Source organism: Bos indicus, chromosome 17, assembly GCF_029378745.1.
Source record: "Bos indicus isolate NIAB-ARS_2022 breed Sahiwal x Tharparkar chromosome 17, NIAB-ARS_B.indTharparkar_mat_pri_1.0, whole genome shotgun sequence".
Lineage (NCBI taxonomy): Eukaryota > Metazoa > Chordata > Mammalia > Artiodactyla > Bovidae > Bos > Bos indicus.
In genome coordinates, this window is record NC_091776.1 from 62,600,923 (window position 1) to 62,619,818 (window position 18,896).

Genomic DNA, 18,896 nt, shown 5'->3' on the forward strand with positions numbered 1-18,896 from the left:
TAACCACTGCCCTCTACCACCTCTCTGCACAAAGTGGTCTGGACACCAGGCTGTTAGCTGGGACTCGCCTGTATCGATGCAGGGTCAAGCAGAAGAGTTTGCAGAGGCCTTTCACAGCTCCCTCCGGCAGATCTAAAACCAGAGATTCACAGAGGTTAGTCAATAAGCACTATCGACACTTCCTGGGCATTGGCCCAGAAATCACAACACCCAACACTGAATCGGAGCTCACGAGGCACAGGCCCTGCTCTAAGCGCTTGAGACACTAACTCAGTTCTCGTAAGGTGGGTACTGCGACTGAGCCAGTTTTTAAGAAGAAAAAACCAAGGCACGGAAAACTAAGCAGGCCAGTTGAGAGAAAGAGAAGCTGGTGGAACAACAGTGGTCAGTAACGGAGAGCCAACCTGTGATGGCTCTGCAGACCGGGCTGAAGCCCAAGGATGAAGGGAGGAGGGTCTGATGGGGGAAAGGGAAGCTGAGTGTCAGACAGACCAGCGGGCAGGAGGCTCACGAAGGGCTCGCCCGGGCCCCTGAGGGATGGGGGCCGATGGAGGAGGAGGAGCATGGACCCAGCTCCCCAGAGCCCTAAGCCTGGCACTGGCCCACCTGATTTGAGAATGTCTCTGTAACTGAGGAAAAGAGTGACTGGGGCCAGGAACAGGTTGTGGCTAAGAGCTTCCCCAACGGTTCAGCAGATAAAAAATCTGCCTGCAATGCAGAAGACACAGGAGAAGCGGGTTTGATCTCTGGGTTGGGAAGATCCCCTGGAGAAGGAAATGGCAACTCACTCCAGTATTCTTCCCAGAAAAATCCCATGGACAGAGGAGCCTGGGGGGGTGACAGTCCAATGGGTCGCAAAGAGTCAGACACGACCGACCGACTAAGCACAGCAGAGGAGAAAAGCAGTTAGTAACTGCTAACAGATACCAGGGCTGTTAAGAGCCAGGCACTATCCCTACATGTTCGCATTCCCTCCATACTCTCACCCTGTGAGGGAAGCACGGCCTTACTATCTCCACACTCAATGCAAGGAGGCAGGCTCACAGCTGAAGGAACCTGGACCGGGCGGGTCCCACAGTCTGGAGGCAGCAGAGCCATGGCCAGAACACAGAGCCCATCACCTCCGACTGCGCTGAGGGCCTGTGACTGGCAAGGCCAGGCCCAGCAAACCTGCCTCGCTAGCCTCAGGCTCCAGGTTCAGCGAGGCAGGACTGAGCAGAGCACCAGAGGCTGTGAGGCCAGGCTCGGGCTGAGCCAGGCTGGGCACCCGCCTTCAGGGTTTGACGGCCTCTAAAGAGGCCTTCCAGCTCCCTGCCCCGCCTTGGATGAACCCACCTGGGGACCTGGGACCCTAACACAAGGAGAGGCCACAATAACTATCACTACACAATGGCTCCACAGACTCCGAAAATGAGGAAATTGAGAACTATTTCATGTGAGGAGTTCGCTTCCCCCAAACGACCTGCACATCAAAGGCAAGCAAACATTTTACAAATATGATTCGCCCTGAACTGTAGAATTTCAGGGTGACTGGGGAGTAAAATCACCCTGGAAGGCCTGAGTAGTTCATAAACTTCACTCACACTTGTCGAACTCCTTATTCCACAAACTGGGGGGAAAGGGTGGCACTCGGCAGTTACTTAGCACGGAGTCGGCCACTAGGGTTAGGGTGGACAGCCAGCGTCTGTCATGTGGCAGCCTTCTTTAACTAGAACCCTGCTGAGAAATGACCAGAAGGACTTCTGAAGGTGCCATAAACTCATGCACCAAAGCTCTGATACACAGCAGAATCTCTCAGAAGTTCACGAACAGCAATTTACTTACACACAACTTTAACAAGCTTGGGTATGTAACCAGGCGACAATAGATCACAGCAGCAAATCAGAGTGTGGGTCAGACAGTGGAAGAAGGCTCTTTCCTAACAAGAAGTGAAAGCTGACAGAATCGGAGACCCAACTCTATGCCACCACAGTTCTCAAACTGCAGCAAACATGGGAATCAGCTGGGGAGCTTGTTAAAACACAGGTGCTGGGCTCTATCCCCAGAGTGTTCATGAATCTGCGTCTCTGGGGGTGGAGCTGAGATTCTGTATCTCAAACAAGTTCTTAGGCGATGCTGATATTGCTGGTCTGGGGACCACATTTTGAGAACCAACACTGCATAGGAAAAACACACCAAAAGGAAACTCAAAAACTAACGAGGATTTTATAGCACAGGGAATGCTGCTCAATTTTATGTGGCGGCTTGAATCGGAGGGGAGTTCTGGGGAGAATGGACACGTATATATGGATGGCTGAGTCCCTTTAATGCTCACCTAAAACTATCACAGCATTGTTAATGAGCTATACCCCAATACAAAATTAAAAGATAAAAAACCAACTAATGAAGATTTATTGGTTGAAGGCAAACTAGTCTTATACACACCCCCATAGTTTGCCGTAAGAGCCCTCAGTTATGGTACAGAATCAGAATAACTACATGTGCTCAGCATTTCCCAAAATGTGCTGCCCAGACTGAAGAGGTTTTCAGCAAAAAAGAGGTTCAAGGAAACACTGGATTAAAAGGTGACATCTCCCAAACTTAGATGATCTTGGAATCCTTCACTACCCAATCACTAGTTACGATCTTGCTGACTTTCATGAAACGCTGGCAAAAACAGTGCCTCCAGTCATTAAACAAAAAAAGTTTTTGTAAAATAAAAAAAAAAAAAAAAAAGTTTTTGCATCTAATAAATTACTTAAGAAAAACTATTGGCATCCATTACAACTATTTCCAGTCAAAATGGTTAAAACTGTTAAAAGCTTTGGCACCTAGAAGGATAAACTTTCCACCAACCCAACTGTTTCAGTGCACATTTATTTATTTTTTTTTTTTTTTCAGTGCACATTTATAACAAGCAAATATAGACAGTGAAGACAGAAGTTGCTGGAAGCGAGGAAAAGAAGGCCATGGTTCTAAACAGAGAGCCCAATTTAGTCTGAAATGAAATCAGTGATGTGAAAATAAATACCTTTTCCGGCAACACATTTCCCCAGCTCACTGAGGATTTCTCTCCGTTCCTTCACACTGGCTGTCGTCACCTTCCCTGCAAAACGCTTTAGTGTCTCAGAAACCTGCAAAGACCAAGCCCACGGAGAAAATGCCACCAGTCAGACTACAAAACGTCAGCGGGGAGGGAGAGGGAGGGCGTGCTGGGGGAGGGTCGTGCAGGGCTCAGAGAGGCTCCCTCCAACCCAGGTCTTCTCAGTCTCCACTTTGGGGACCAACTTCCACTCCTGATCATTCTTGACTGTGGGGGCTGCCTTTACACCCGGCAGGATCTTGGGCAGTGCTCCTGGCCTCTACCCACTGGACACCGGTAGCAGCATACCACCCTCCCACCACAGCTGAGGCAACCCCAACTGCTTCCAGACATTGTCAGGCCCCTCCTGGGGGACAAAATCACCCCCAGCTGAGATGTACTGCTTTTAACCCAACCGGTCAGCCACTCAGTTAAACTTTGGACAAAAAGAGGCAAGGCTTAAGGCAAAAACCTCAAGATAGAAAACATCCTTTCTGGGACTTCCCTCGTGGTCCTGTGGCTAAGACTCCACGCTCCCAATGCAGGGGCCCTGGGTTCGATCCCTGGTCAGGGAACTAGAGCCCAAATGCCACAACTAAGCATTTGCATGCCCAACCAAGACTCAGCTCAGCCAAATAAGTAAGGAAGTATTTTTTTAAAAAGAAAGAAAAAACATCCTTTCCGAACTAAGGAAAATTTAGGGAGGGCCGACTATGTGCCCGGTATGTCCCCTTTATATTATCTCTTATAAGCCTCCTGTAACGAGGAATATCCTGACAAGTCATAAGCACAGTTGGCTAAAGGGTAAAACATTTAAGAAACTGAATCCCAGTTCAGCCTCCTACCGGCTGTGGAAACTCAGTCAAATTATGTCATCTGCTTGATCTTCAGGTTCCCCATCGATTCAATGTAGAAAACAGCACCTACCTCATGACTGTTATGGGGAATAAATGAGAGAGTGCATGTAGAGCATTACTCTCACCCCGAGCACAAAATCAGCTACTACTAACCAGCAGGCCTTCCAAACAGGCATCGTATTCCCCACTTTTCAGGTGATGAAGAAATCGACTCCCAGAGGGGAAGCCACTGCTCAGACTGGAGTCGAGAGCCGCAGCACCTGCATTTCTGAAACTAAACCTGAAACCAGCAAGTGTAGAAACTGACGCGAGCAGTCCTTGGCTATCAACCGCCATCCATGTTACAACTGCCTCCCTTGCACAGAGACACAGCGTAAGACCTGGAAAAGGGGCGGTTTGCCAATACTCCTTAAAATCTGCTCCTGAACAATATTCCACAGCGGTGTTCCCCAACGTTTCTGGCACCCGAGACTGGTTTTGTGGAAGACAATTTTTCCATGGACTGGGGAGCGGGGGGAATGGTTTGGGGATGATTTGCACACATTACACTTACTGTGCACTTTATTTCTATTGTTATAACATCAGCTCCACCTCAGACCATCAGGCATTAGACACCAGAGGGTGGGGACCTCTGTTCTACAGGCTACAAAGCAGGCAGGTCATGGATATGAGCAGTAGAGCAGGGCATAGTAAGACCCAAGTGATCAACTCCTGCCCTCTTTTTCTTTTAAGGGTATTTGACAGAAAGGCCTTATTAAAAGAGTAAGACTTAAGGGTGCATAGAGAAGTAAAATAATGCTGAGTTCCTCTTATAGTTAAACCTTTGCCACAATTCTATCAGCAATGAATAAAATCATGTGCAAAACTCCATCTTCTACATAAAGGATCTGTTTACTGTCTTTTGCTCCTATAGTCATTCATGCATATAATTAAAGAGTCAAAAAGTTCTGGGAGGTTTGCTCTAAAAACCAGTCCCATGCCCTCACACACAAACACAATCTCTTTCACCAACTCTGACTGATTATTTCGGTAATAATTCCTCACGTTTCCTAACATACGTTAGTTCAGTAATTCCGTGTTTACATTACACGCAACTGGCATTCAACTTCCGTTTAATGAACCACGTTTGCTCTCCTACACAGCTTTTTAAAATTAACCCTGGAGTTGAATAATGAGTCCTTCATTCTCTACACTCTCAGTCTGCCTTGTTTTATCTGTTCTAATTAACCATTCAATCCCACAGTTTCCCCCGTGTCTAAATCTCAATACATTGACGCAGATCATGCAGTCTGACCAAATTCCACCTTCCAGAAGAGGTCTCTCCCAGTTTTCTGAGCTGTCCTGATCTGGTCTGTGATCGCTACAGCTGGGATGTGGTTTATCACCCTGAGAATGTACTCTTTTTGTGTGTCTGGGTGAACCACACACTCCAACTTGTGAAGTCCTTGCAGGTTTGAAAATGTTCTGACCTCCTACCTGAAGTTTGCCTGAATACAGAATGCTAGATTGAAATTTTCCTTCAGAATACTGAAGACTTTTCTCCACTGAGTTCTAGCATTCAGTATTGTTGGGAACCTTCATGCCATTCTGATTCTCGATCCTTTGTCTGAGATCTGATTTTTCCCCCCGGAAATTTCTAAGATCTTTTTGTATCCAAGGTTTTAAAATTTCAGGTTGGGAAAAAAAAAAAAAAATTTCAGGTTGGGACTTTCCCGGAGGTCCAGAATCCGCCTTCCAAAGCAGGCAACTAAGCCCACGCACCTCAACTAGAAAGCCCATGCGCCACAACGAAAAGATCCCACATGCCGCAAATAAGACCCGATGCAGCCGTAAATAAAATAAATATAAAGAAGAAAGAAAATATTTTTTAAAAAATAGAAAAACTGAATTTCACATTAATGTGCTCTGTCATGAGTCTGCTTTCATCCATTGTGCTGACCATTTTTGATTTGAAAACACATGCTTCGGTTCAGGGAAAGCATCTTGAATTATTCTGTTGATGATTTCCTTGGATATTGGACCTCCTACACTTTTGTGTGGTCCTGTTTTACACTCTCCAGAGAGGAAAACTTCCAGCCTTTTGCCAAGATGGAGAAAGAAAGCTGGGGTTCTGAAGGCATGTAAACAGGGCTTTCAACCAATCCTCCTAACTTAACCCCTCCCCACTCACCCTCACATCCAGGGGTTAGCAGCTGCCACCAATTCCCAGCTATCAGAGATTCTACAATGTAAATCAGGTTGGTTCTCAGCTTTCCGAACTGCTGGCTTAGGATCCTTTACCACTCCTCACTTTCTAGCTTCCCAAAGTTTGCTGCTGTTGTCTGCTCCCCATTCTCTCAATTTTTTTTTTTTTAACTTTTTACTAGTTTCAGTAAGGCTAGAGGATAGCAAATTGAGATGCATCTTTATATATATAATACACCCTCTACCTGAAATTCCCACATAGCTGTTTTTCCATGCTAATGGTAAGTCCCTGGCTACAGTTTCTCCCCAAAAGATTAAAGGGCATTTCAGGTACAAGGCTCTTTTTCTTAATCAGAAAATGAATGTCACCCACTTGGGACCCTGTCAGAACAAAAGTGAAGAAGAGCATACTAAGATTCTTCAGAGAAGTCATTTGTTGGTTGAGATCAGATGCAAAGAGCTTAAAAAGTTCACAGGTTTCTCTCTAGGGTAACACTGTCCAGAAGCACTTTCTGTGCTGATGGAAATGTTCTTTTGCGCTGTACAATGCATCAGTCACCAGCCACATACAGCTACCCAGGCACTGAAATGTGGCTAGTGCAACCGAAGAACTGAATTTTTAATTTCACTTAATTTTAACTAACCTAAGTAGTTGGCTATTAATTAACTGGCTACTATACTGAACAACACAGCACTAGAGATTTTTTTTTTTTAATATTTATTTATTTGGCTGTGTCAGGTCTTAGTTGTGGCACAGGGGGTGCCCAGGCTCAGTTCCCCGGTAGCATGAGGGATCTTAGTTCCTGGACCAGGGGCTGAACCCGTGTTCCCTGCACTGGCAGGCGTATTTAACCACTGGAGCACCAGGTAAGTCCCAAGAAGTGTTTGCTTTTTTCATTTGAGTTTTAATGTTACACATTCAGCATGTATTCTCCCAACCCCTTTCAAAATACCCCTTTCTTTCCAGGATCCATCACAATAAACTGAACAAATTACCAGTCCCTTCCTTGCACAGGAAACTCACAATACACACATTCTGAATAATGAAATTAAGGGCTCACTCTCTGGCTTCAGGGCCTTCATATCAAAATCAATAAATCTCCTCACCCCGACACCCAAGTGAGCCAAGCTGTCCTTTAGAGACCTGTTTCATTTCCCATAATATTGTCTTTTCTCTCTAAAACACTCACAGCTACAAAGGAGGCTGGGGTGGAGGAAAAAAGTCCCCCCCACCCCCACCCCCACAACACTCAAGGTGACAAGACTCTTCCAAAGTTGTGACAGCTCTTTTATCTAACGCTGGACCTAATAATAACCACCAACTTACATGAAGCCCTACTTTATTTCATTGATTCCTCACAACGACCCTACGAGACAGGTATTAGTTTAGCTCCATTGTATGGATGAAAAAACCGAGACTTGACAGGATTAAGAAACTTGCCCAGCGTCTTAGAGAAACTGATCAACTAGCACTCAAACTAAGATCCGTACGAATCCAAACACTATGCTTTAAGTCCCTGAACGTAGTAGATGTCCGAGAAATATATGCTGAATATAAAGTTTTAAGGCATAGTTGGCGCTGGCCGAGGTTCATGCTGGAGGGCTTCGGAAAAATGGAGCAGACTCTGAAAGGGTAACTGTGGCAACTTCAGGATCAAGAAGGGTCCGCCGAAGCCGAGGCCGGAGTCCGACTCGTCGAGCCCACGGCCAGTCTGCGCCGGCCGGGCGGGGAACCAGGGCGAACCCGGTCCGTGAGGGGTTGGCCCGAAGCGCCCCCAGGACCGCGCCCTCCGCAGCCGCCGCCCCATAACCCCCTACGGCAGCTGCACTAGCGGTCCGACCAGACCGCCGCCGTTCGCGCCCAGTCGCTGACCGCGTTGGCCTCGCAGTCGCCCGCCTTACCTGCGTGTCCGCCGCCATCCTGCCGGCGCTGACTCCGGAACCGCTTCCGGAGCGCTTCCGGGTCACAGCGCGAGCCCACGCGGCAGGGCGAGGCCGGGAGCCGGCCCGGGCCCGGGGCCTGGCGCCCCCGGGCGGGACGGCGGTCGCCGCAGGCCGGGCTTTGACTCAGGCTGCCTGAGTGGGTTATCTGAGGGATACCGGGGACTATCAAGGCCTGCCAAGGGCGTGATTTTTGACCCCCGGGTCCCAAGGCCCTTCTCAGTCCAGCCTCGTGGAAGACGAGGGTCCCTACAGCTCCGACCCACGTGTGCGCAGGCAGGTCCGGCCCAGGTACCCCCACGTGGGCCTCTCCTGTGTGAAGACAGTTTTACATAAGTGTGGCCTAGTTGTTTGCTAGAGGGGTTTCCTTGATGACAGCGGCTGAACTCAGTAACAGGTAGGCAGCCAAGTCGTGTCTTATCCCGTTGTTTGTACCCCAGCACCAATGTTAGAAGATTCTGGAGCTGAGGGAGGAAGCTGCCCAAGGGCAACTCCTTAAAACAAGGCCACAGGGTAGGAGGCTGGGGCTAAATTTTATTCTGTATGCAAACCTGACAACTCTACCTAAATATGATCTGCACACATCAGTCCTTGTCTCTGATATTAGCAATGGCTTTCAAACTTGTGTGTGTGTGCATGCTCAGCAGCTAAGCAACTCTTTGCAGGTAGATGGACTAGTAGCAGGTCAGGCTCCTGTCCATGGGACTTTCCAGGCAATAAGGGAATGGGTTGTCATTTCCTCCTCCCAGGGCATCTCCCAGACCTAGGGATTCAAACCGAGTCTGCTGGGTTGCAGGCAGATTCTTTACTGCTGAGCCACCTGGGAAGCCCCTTTGCACTTCTGAGACCTGGATACAACCAGCACTTACCTCATGACCCAGTACAGGGTAAGTGATATGTATGATTCCCAACACCTACAGGACATTTTCTCTCCTTAAATAACAGTGGCCACTAAATTGGAGCACCACCCAGTCTGAAACACCCCTGGCAGCACACAGCTTAACTCAGTATGACACTAAGCCTACTTAAATTGAGTGACCCAGGCTTGTGGCCTGATGGTCATGGAGACAAATTTCAGTTTAACAAATATAGTTAACGCTGGGTAGAGACAAAGTATAGGATGCTAGGAGAGCAATGTGTCACTTTGAAAGAGGACACCCAAATGTCAATTTCAAATCAAGCTGATTTTACCATGCCTTTGGTTTCTAGCATACAGCACTATATAACCTTCAAACGCACAAAATGAGAAGCTCAGAGACTCGTAAGAGAAGTAAGCCTTTATTTTCTCATTTCACAAATAATGCTGGCCTGGTTGGCTGCTTTTTAGTGATTAGTCAAAAAGACCGAATCCCATATCCTCGTCCGACTCCTCCGACTCCTCCTTTGCTTCAACCTTGGCTGGGGCTGCGGTGGTGGCAGCAGGGGCAGCAGCGGGGGCAGCAGCCACAGGGGCAGCAGCCACAAAGGCAGATGGATCAGCCAAGAAGGCCTTGACCTAGAGCAAGGGCAAAGTTCATGGTCAAAAGGGTCATCTTAGCACCCCTACTACCCACAACCCTTCTGCCTCTGCAGAGATCTGGGTTTAAGGGCCCACTTCCATGTCAGTGAAGCCTTCCTCTCAAGTAACCAGGCAGGACAGCTTGGGTATAAGCCTGGTGAACTCAGGCCCAGCTCTTACCCATTAAACTATCTCTGCTTTAAATCTCGTAATTTCTAAAATCAAGAACACATCTCCCCTGCCTCCCAACTTCAAGTAGACAATTGGCGCTCTGTAGCCAACGGTTTCACACTTAAAAGACTGAACCAACTGTGGATCAAAACTCAAAAAAAAAAAGGGGGGGGGTGGATTTCCAGAACTGAATTTGCTGTATTGTAGCAATTATTTACACTCAAGTTACATTGTATTTATAAACACTTACATAACATTCAAACTGGATTAGGTATTCTAAGTAACCTAGAAATGATGTAACCTAACTAACACCATTTTATTATATGACAGACTTGAGCGTGGATTTTGGTATCCATGATGGAAGCACAACTAGATTCTTGCTGTGGTCCCGGTGGGTTCTTTGTACCTTTTCAGCAAGTGGGAAGGTGTAATCAGTCTCCACAGACAAAGCCAGGACGCGCTTGTACCCATTGATGATAGAATGGGGTACAGATGCGACGGTTGGGTAACCAATCTGCAGGCACACGCTGGCAACATTGCGGACGCCCTGTGGAAGGAGGAAACATTCCTTTAGCTCTTCAGGCGTGACATCTTAAGAGACAATGAAGCGGAGCTCAAAAGCACACAGGATTTGCTCAGTACCTCAGTCTCACACAGGGACACTTCACCTCACACCAAATGCTTCTGGCAGTGAAATTCAGACCCAGTTTAATTTACAAATGCTTTTTGCCCTTATTCTCGACAAGGGTTTTCCCTATACCATAACGATGGTATTTACTTCAAAAGCCACCGTTTTGTAAAAATATATAGTCACGGCACTCTGAGAAAAACGTTAGTTCCAGGTGTGAATTTCGTCCACTACTGAGATTTCCAAAAGTAACCAGAGTTAAGAGTATATGTAATTACAATTGTCTATCTGTCCAAAAAAACAGGAATTATATATTGCATCACTTTGTTAAGAGAGTGTATTAGTGGCAAAACAAGACTAAGGATGGACTGAGAGAGCCTTTCTCCCAAGATAGTAGGGTACTTGGCAACACTTGTATATTAATTACCTCATTTTCCTTATCCCTCTTTTGACTCACTGACACTCAAAATCTCACATCTTATTGCAGGCCCTAAAATGACAGCCCTTACTATGTACCCAGCACAGTTCCAAGGCCTTACACTCATTAATTCATTAGCTCCTTCAACGATCCTATATTGTCATTGCTGTTTTAAGGATGAGGAAACTGAGATACAGATTAAACAACTGTTCCTGGTTATTAAACTGCTAGTCAGCTGCATTGCCAAGATCCAGCTGAAGCCAGACGCGCTCTCAACTATTAATGAGAAGGGAAGAGCCTGGAATGGGCCCTCGGGTACCTCCAGGAAGCGGGAATGCAGAGTTTCCTCTGTGATGTCAAGCACTTCAGGGTTGTAGATGCTGCCATTGTCAAACACCTGCTGGATGACCAGCCCGAAGGAGAAGGGGGAGATGTTCAGCATGTTCAGCAGCGTGGCTTCGCTGGCGCCCACTTTGTCTCCTGTCTTAATCAGCTGCACATCACTCTGAAGAACAAGGAGTTGGCAGTTAACCCCTGGATGTCCGGCAAGTCCAAGGCCACCGAGTCCCCACCGCTGGCCCAGCTAGCACTGGCAAGCCAGGTCCACTCACCAGGATTTCAATCGTGCCCCTGGAGATCTTCGTGGTGATGCCTAAAGCCTGGAAGAAGGAGGTCTTCTCGGGCCCCAGACCAGTGTTCTGTGCTGGCACAGTGACTTCACACGGCGCTATGGCACCAGCACGGGCGGCAGCTGGCACCTGAGAAAATGGGAAAAAAAAATGTGAACAGTGAGATGTCTTCTCTCCAGACACAACCTGAGATCAGTCAGTTTTGTTGCTTTTCAGGAGCCAAATGATAAGGTCTCTCCAGTCAACCTGATTCTCCCTTACCTTGTTGGCCAGCAGCATGTCCCTGATCTCAGTGAGGTCCTCCTTGGTGAACACGAAGCCCACATTCCCCCGGATGTGAGGCAACAGTCTGCGAAGAGAAGTTTACAGGAGAAGGTCACTTTTTAACACCATTCCTCTCCAAGAAGAGGGAGGAGGACACTGAGAAGAGAGGATAAAGACACTGACTTCTCCAGAGCCGGGTTGTTTTCCAGATGCCCTCGGATGGCCTTGCGCATCATCGTGTTCTTGCCCATCAGCACCACAGCCTTCCCGCGGAGGGACATGCGGATCTGCTGCATCTGCTTGGAGCCCACGTTGTCTGCTCCCACAATGAAGCATTTTGGATAATCATCCAGAAGTTGCTACAGAAACAAGCCAAAAACAAGCAGTGTTTCACAGGAGGAAAGAGGGAAAAGGTTAAGAGAAACCAAATCCCGCAATCACCAGCTTCCATCTCACTGACCCTTTCCTCTAAGCTTTTGAAATGACACAGAGATTGGGACAGTTCCTCCTATTGGCCACCTGAGTTAACACCAGTTTTGTCAAAGACTGGCTTGTTGAGTATAAATGGTAACTGTTTATACGGTAAATAAAAAAAAAAACTTAATTATAACTTTTGCTCTTTCCCCAATTATGAGGCATGTTTGATTCACTAAATGACTGCCTTAACAGAAAAAAAAAAATACTGTTCCAAGTCAGATTTACAGCAATCAAAATACAACATAAAGGAAGTACAACGAAATAGTAACTTGTAGGACCTAGGCTGTGTGTATATAATCATTTTACAAAGTTTTTTGTTAAACTGAAAACCTGCATGATAAATGAGGAAGAACGCAAAGAACTAAATTCCACAACGTATCCTATGGCTTGAAGAGCAGCGTGATTAACATTTCTGGCCAGGAAGACCCAACTCAAGGCCATCTAAATTAAAGAACTCACATGGTTTCTTGACTGACAGGCTCTAAATAGGCAACAACTTGCTCCATTATAATGAATCACTCATCGCCTCAGACTTTCTTAAAGATGGTGACAAGGCAGGAAAATTAGGACAAGTGCTATTTGAACTTCCAACAGGCTTGGGCTTGAATGCTCTTCACCTTAAGAGCCACTTCACCTGCCTGAGTCTGTTTATCTGCAACACTGGGAGGGGGAAGGGCATGGATCTCGGGAAATTGTGAAAATTAAATGAAATGTGCCTAAAAAGACCTAATGTGGTAGCTAAGGAGTAGGCCCTCAGTACATGCCAGCTGATTGTCCCCATTAGTGCCTGGGCCCGAGGCAGCACGGTGGGCGGCTGGGGCCTACCCCAAACTTACGATGATCTTAAGGAAGTAGTTGGACTTCCAGGTCGCCCTGTCTTCCCTGGGCATCACGGCGGTGCGTCAGGGATTGCCACGCAGGGTTTAAAGACGATGTCACTGAGGAGAGAAAAGGAGCTCAAGCCACCCCGACACGCGTCCCCACAGCACGGCGGGCTCCAAGCCCAAGGCACACGCGGAGTAGGCCACGCGCGGGCGCCCGCCGCCCCGAGCCAGGGCTGTGACCGCCGCACCCCCAAACCAAGGAGGCCTGACCCCGCGGTCCCCAAGAGCCTCCAAAAGAACCCCCAAGTAACCCCATCCTTCCCGCCACAGTTGCCGGTGAGAACACAGCGAGACGGACGAACCTCACACGAGGACGCCTGGCGAGAGGAGGGCCGCGCGCCGGCGGGCATCTTTTATAGATGAGCGAAGCAGCCAATCAGAAGCCACGGGCAGAGCCCCCCGCCTATTGGCTGGAGCCAACGTCTGTCTGAAGAAATCGGATAGATGCAGGCAGCCATTGGGTGGCATCCCTGCCATTCCAACCATCAGGAAGCTGTTTTTAAAGGCGGTAGTTAAGGAGGGCACTGCTGTGTGCTGGAGGCGCTTTCTCAGAGCTGCTGCCCTCTGCCGGGTTGGAGGTGCTGCCGTGTAGAGTTAGCATTTACAAGCTGAGTTCACGTTTCCTTTGGTCACCTGGCCAAGTCGCAACTACAGAGTATGACGTTGAGAAAGAACTCTCATGCTTTAGAAACAGGATGGTCTCTCGTCTCCTCTACAGTTTGTTCTTCCCCCTATCGAAACAAAGGGATCCTTTAAACCTAAGTCGGATCACTTCCTCACCTGCTCGCAATACTTTCGAGTCTCCCCATTTCCCTCCCAGAAAAAACCTAAAATGTAAATGGCCTACATGATCTGTTCCCCACCTTCACCCCATCATCTGACTTGCCTACTGACTCATTTCCTCCCAGCTGGGTGACGCTCCCATTTCAGGGCTCATGCACTCTCTAGTCCCTCTTCCTAGAAGGCTTTCTGCCGATATCCACACCTCCATCGCGTCTTGGCGCAATGATCACCTGCTGAAGGTCTATCCCGATTGCCCTATTCAAAATTACCCCCAAAACCACTCCCACTTCCCTCTTCCTCCGGTTTAACTTTTTGGTAGCACTTCCACCTAGTAACACACTAAAATAATTTGTCTCTCTCTCTGCCGTGAGCCTGGCACCTATGGGCATATAATAAACATTTGTTGAATGAATGGATGCAGAGTTTGCAGTCAGATAACCTGAATTCATATCCTTATTCTGTCACTTGCTAGGTTGGTCATCTTAGGAAGTGATTTCACCTTCCTGACCCTCTCTTTCCCTATCTGTAAAATGAGGATAATAGTATTCACACCCCATGAGGATTATGTGAGTTATGTGTTAACACAGTTCCTGGAATGCAGGAGATTACTTAATGTCAACATATTTTATTACACTTTCATTCAACATTTATTTGAACTATTGTGCTGTATCATTAAGTATGTTTTTAATGAATAAGCTTAGATCCTAGGGTGGGAAGGGGAGAGGTGATTCTCCCCAACTCCATCCTTTTAACTTGACCAAGTTAGAACCCCTGGTATTGTTTTCAAGCCTCCTGATGATAAGCCTGTATAGACAACTGCTGGAGTCCATTACTGCTAAGATCTCTTCTTAGTGACAGGGTATTACTGCACGCTCAGCATTGTACTAAGTACTTTATGCACATTACTGCTGTTCATCTTTGCAACAAACCCCCAAGGAAATACAGTATTAGTACCATTTTACTGGTAAGGAAATTCACAGAGGTTAAATAATTCACCCAAGTCCCTCAACTGATAAGTGATGGCTTCAGGACCAAAACCTAAAAGCAAGTTCAAAGCCCATGAGTCTCACTATGCTATACAGTCCCTTCCAAACCCTAAGGCTGTCTTCCTTCAAATGCACTTTTGCAAGGATATACATACTGACACATTAACTTCCCAAGGACATCCTGCCTCTGATGATATTGTCGCTAATTATAGTACATCAATATAATGGAATACTGTGAAGCCATTAAAAAATGATGCCTATCTCTATTTATTGACATGGGAAAACATAAAGTACAGTTGAGTGAGCCAGTTACAACGAAGTGGACCTGTTCAATTACGTAAGTCCAACATGAGCTGGAAATATGATTTTTGGGTGAGGGGTGAAGGTAATTTTCACTTCTGAGCTCAATGCGAAATGGTCAAGGTTCAGACTTGAAATTGACATGCGGCTTTTGGAGGACCATTCCAAACAACAGGGAGACTGCAAAGCTACAAAACTGTCCAGGAAGCTTGCAAAGGCCCAGGACTGGAGTTATGGCTCTGATAAGAGCCAAGGAGAAAGCATGCATGCAAATACAGACATGACCACCAGGGGGCAGTGGAGACCCATCCTCCACTATTAAGTCAGTTCTGTTTAGTCGCTCAATCGTGTCCAGCTCTTTGTGACACCATGGACTGCAGCACGCCAGGCCTCCCTGTCCATCACCAACTCCCAAAGTTTACTCAGACTCACGTCCATTGAGTCGGTGATGCCATCCAACCATCTCATCCTCTGTCGTCCCTTTCTCCTCCTGCCCTCAATCTTTCCCAGCATCAGGGTCTTTTCAAATGAGTCAGTTCTTTGCATCAGGTGGCCAAAGTATTGGAGTTTCAGCTTCAGCATCAGTCCTTCCAATGAATATTCAGGACTGATTTCCTTTAGGATGGATGGGTTGGATCTCCTTGCAGTCTAAGGGACTCTCAAGAGTCTTGTCCAACACCACAGTTCAAAAGCATCAATTCTTCGGCACTCAGCTTTCTTTATAGTCCAACTCTCACATCCACTTGCAACAAGGAAGGTTCTACACCCAAGGCATGGTGCCAGAACTAGGGGGCAGTGGTGGTGTGTCTGGTCAACATGTAAGAACACAGACAAGCCCTGGGTTCACAGCCTGTCTCTGTGCTCGTTCACAGGATATCGGCTCTCTCTGAACCTCTTTCCCATCTGTGAGTGGGAGGCCACACCCCTGCGCCCATGGGAGGCAACCCATGGCAAATTGCAGTGGGTAAGAAGCCAGGAGGCCCACAAGTGCCCCGTGAGGGCTTTGGCCTCAGGTAAGTGAACTGCAGTGACTGACCCTCAAACTGTGGTGCTTGTGAGTCTGGGGAGGGTTTGGTCTCTCTTCTGGGGCTGAGCTGTTCATCTCGGACCACAAAGAAATGGCACTAACACCGGTGAAAATAATGGCAAACTTTATTGGCATAAATCACAAGAATTAAAATGGGAAAAAGCCAGGTTATAAGTTTACAGAGGAAAAAAAAATTAAAAATCAAATCATCAAATAACCATCCACCCAGAGGGTAGAACCTCTGGAAGCCCCAGATCCTCCTCTAGGGGAGGGGTCTGGGGTGGGTCACTGTAAACAGAGCAATAAGGCCTAAGAGTAGAAGTGGAGACATCAGACCTGTGGCAGGACCTGGCCGAGCTCCCCAGACCCAGGCTGCTCCCAGCCCCGCCTCCAAGGAGGGACCCCCTTCTCCTCCTGAGAGGCTCAGGACATCCAGCCTCTGATGAGGTTGGTGGAGTGGGTCTGGCTTGTCCTCACTTAAGACCCCACTGGGGCCCCGTTCCACTGACCCAGAACCCCAGCCCTGCCTGTCTCATCCTCAGGGGGCTTCCTGTTGCCTCCTGCTGTTCTTGTCCCTCCGCCCAGAATCCTATCAGGCCCCCAGGCAACAGCCTGGGTGGGCTCTCTCCTCGGTGGGGGGGGGGGGGGGGGGGGGGGGCCCGCCACCACCAGTCTCCAGGGAAGGCAGGAAGTTTGGGGAAGGGACGCACCCAGTGGAATCAACAAGACTAACGGTCAAAATCAGATCCCATCTTTCCTGAGGAGGCAGAAGAAAGGATCCCCAGAGTAGCAGGGGGGAGGCTGATAATGTTCTCTTTGTGGCCAGAAAGTTCACAGGGGCGTGAGCACTCCTAACAGCTTACACAGGGAAGGGGCACCCCCAGAGTGGACGTCCCCCTCTCTCCCCGCTCAGAAACAGGACGGATGAGGTTCGGAATTCTCAGCCCCAGAGGGCAAGACACCGTTCAGGTGGGTTTCAGTGAAGAACTTGCTGGCCTGGGGAGTAAGGAAGGGGGTTCGAAATACAGCAGTTTATAAAAACAGTCCCGGAGAGCTATGAAGTTAAAGATGGGGAGTCAACAAAGCCGCTCCCCGTTCACCTGCTTGTGCTAAGAAAAAAATAAGATACGAATTGCTTCCCCACCCCGAGCCTTCAGTACAAGGCAGGCCCTGCGTATCCCGCAGCCACCGCGGTGCACACGGGGAGGAGTACAAAAGGAGTCGTCTGTAAAATCTCTTCAAAGTCAGTTTCGTATAGAGAAGTAAAAGCAATTCAGACGATATGAATCCAAACCTCAGTGTAGAAAACTATCAAAGTCGGTACAGTGTCCGGGCAACGGGGTGACACTCACCACCTCACGCGGCCCCAGGAGACGGAGGAGGTGCCTGGAAAACATTATTGCTGGAGAGGCCTTTCTCAGTAGAACCAGAGCAGTTGTGGGGGGGTGGGGGGCAGGTGTTGGGGGCAGCTGCCCAGGCCTGGGGAGACGGGAGGGGCAGGAGGCTCGTGAGGAACCTTCCAAGGCCCCGCAGGCACGTCCGCCCTTGGGTGGATGGGTGGGTGGATGGGTTGGGTGGATGCTGGCATTGTCTGGGGGGAGCTTGTGTCCCCCCCGGTACTCTCAGAACAAGGCTGACGAGGTTGGGGTTGGGGATAAGGATGCAAAGAGGCCCCCGTCTGACCCTGCCTGCCCTCCCCACCCCCGGCTCCACTGCCAAAATACAAGTAAGAGATGGCTCCAGTGTGGGGTGCTGGCTTGGCCAGGCGGGCTCGTGGGGACACAGGTGGGACCCTCCAGCCTCTGCCTCGGGGGAGGGTGATGGGCTGGCAGCCTGGGGGAGCCTCGGGAGGAGGAAGGCGGCCCAGCGGCGCTGGCAGGGGACAAGAGAAGCAGGCAGGACCCCTCAGTGTCCTCTCGCCATCGCCGAGGACGCAGTTCCAGTTTCAGTCGGGTTGGCCCCTTCGCCACCGCCCCCCACCCCGGCCCCCCCGGGACGAGGCCTCTGGGTCCCAGCAGCAGTGAGGAGGCTGGGCCGGGGAAGGGGCCACGGGGAGGGACGAGGGCGCCTAGCAGAAGAGCTTGAGGAAGCAGTTCTGACAGTAAGGCTTGTCGTTCTGCTCCTTGAAGGTGCCCTTGTTGAGCTGCTTGAGGCAGAAGGCGCAGACGAAGTGCTCGGGGTGGAACTTCTTGGCCATGGCGGTGATGCAGCGGCCCGTGATGGGCTTCTGGCAGCCCGAGCACAGCGAGCCCCGCCGCTCGTGGTAATGCGCCTCGCAGTAGGGCTGCCCCTCGTGCTCGAAGAAGCTGCCGTGGACGAACGGCGTGAAGCACTCCTGGAGACAGAGGAGGGCGGGGGGCTGTTCAGGCTGGGGGGCTGGGGGCCGAGGCAGCTCCTGGGTGACGGGCAGGGGACCGTCAGGGTGGCCACACTGCAAACGATTCCCCCTCGACAAGTGTTTTCGACATGCCGAGTGTGGTGCTAAACCCTTACTCAGCTCTCCCGGTAATGACCTCGACTCGCTGCTGCCAAGTTGCGCTGCTGTTTTTGCTGTTCAGTTGCTCAGTCATGTCTAACTCTTTTGTGACCTTACAGACTGTAGCCCGATAGGCTCCTCTGTCCATGGGATTCTCCAGGCAAGAATACTGGAGTAGGGTGCCATTTCCTTCTCCAGGGGATCTTCCTGACCCGGGGTTCGAACCTGCATCTCCTGCATTGGCAGGCAAACTGTCTACCACTGAGCCACCAGGGAAGCCTGCTAAGTTGCACTGCCTGGATTCAAACACAG

General features: G+C 49.1%; 3 protein-coding genes and 1 long non-coding RNA gene across 12 annotated transcripts in view; 1 reads left to right on the forward strand and 3 right to left on the reverse strand.

The window, feature by feature from the left end:
- Positions 1-8,057, reverse strand: part of GCN1 (GCN1 activator of EIF2AK4) — a 55,127-nt gene extending 47,070 nt beyond the window's left edge. For both annotated transcript variants that reach the window (XR_011561291.1, XM_019977433.2), the window contains exons 1-3: positions 8,005-8,057; positions 3,011-3,113; positions 69-132 (exon numbers count right to left, since the gene is read on the reverse strand). Coding sequence is in view for 1 of the 2 variants with exons in the window: in XM_019977433.2 (XP_019832992.2) it covers positions 69-132; positions 3,011-3,113; positions 8,005-8,022 (185 nt within the window). In the remaining variant the exon portion in view is untranslated. The remainder of the gene's footprint in view (positions 1-68; positions 133-3,010; positions 3,114-8,004) is intronic.
- Positions 8,058-8,095: 38 nt separating this feature from the next.
- LOC109571068 (uncharacterized) lies at positions 8,096-12,853 on the forward strand. Of its 2 annotated transcripts, XR_002182592.2 has the most exons (3): positions 8,096-8,440; positions 8,793-8,930; positions 10,828-12,853. It is a non-coding gene; the product is annotated as an uncharacterized lncRNA (long non-coding RNA). The 2 variants fall into 2 exon arrangements; XR_011561194.1 differs by lacking the exon at positions 8,793-8,930 and having other exon boundaries at positions 9,253-12,853.
- On the reverse strand, positions 9,306-13,420 carry RPLP0 (ribosomal protein lateral stalk subunit P0). Its single transcript, XM_019977217.2, has 8 exons — positions 13,315-13,420; positions 12,965-13,066; positions 11,835-12,010; positions 11,649-11,736; positions 11,370-11,516; positions 11,078-11,263; positions 10,119-10,259; positions 9,306-9,538 (listed from the first exon to the last, which is right to left on the reverse strand). The coding sequence occupies exons 2-8, from the start codon at positions 13,016-13,018 to the stop codon at positions 9,374-9,376; spliced, it is 957 nt and encodes a 318-aa protein (XP_019832776.1). The 5' UTR covers positions 13,019-13,066; positions 13,315-13,420; the 3' UTR covers positions 9,306-9,373.
- A 2,795-nt stretch (positions 13,421-16,215) lies between these two features.
- Positions 16,216-18,896, reverse strand: part of PXN (paxillin) — a 43,122-nt gene continuing 40,441 nt past the window's right edge. For all 7 annotated transcript variants that reach the window (XM_070769676.1, XM_070769671.1, XM_070769670.1 and 4 more), the window contains one exon: positions 16,216-18,443. In XM_070769676.1, the coding sequence (XP_070625777.1) occupies positions 18,177-18,443 (267 nt within the window). In that variant the 3' untranslated portion in view covers positions 16,216-18,176. The remainder of the gene's footprint in view (positions 18,444-18,896) is intronic.

Coding starts and splice junctions, on each gene's coding strand:
- RPLP0 (XM_019977217.2), bottom strand. CDS start 13,018: ATGCCCAGGGAAGACAGGGCGACCTGGAAGTCCAACTACTTCCTTAAG. Junction 12,011..12,964: donor ACTACTTCCTTAAGATCATC/GTAAGTTTGGGG, acceptor TTGTTTCTGTAG/CAACTTCTGGATGATTATCC. Junction 11,517..11,648: donor ACATGCTGCTGGCCAACAAG/GTAAGGGAGAAT, acceptor CCATTTTCTCAG/GTGCCAGCTGCCGCCCGTGC.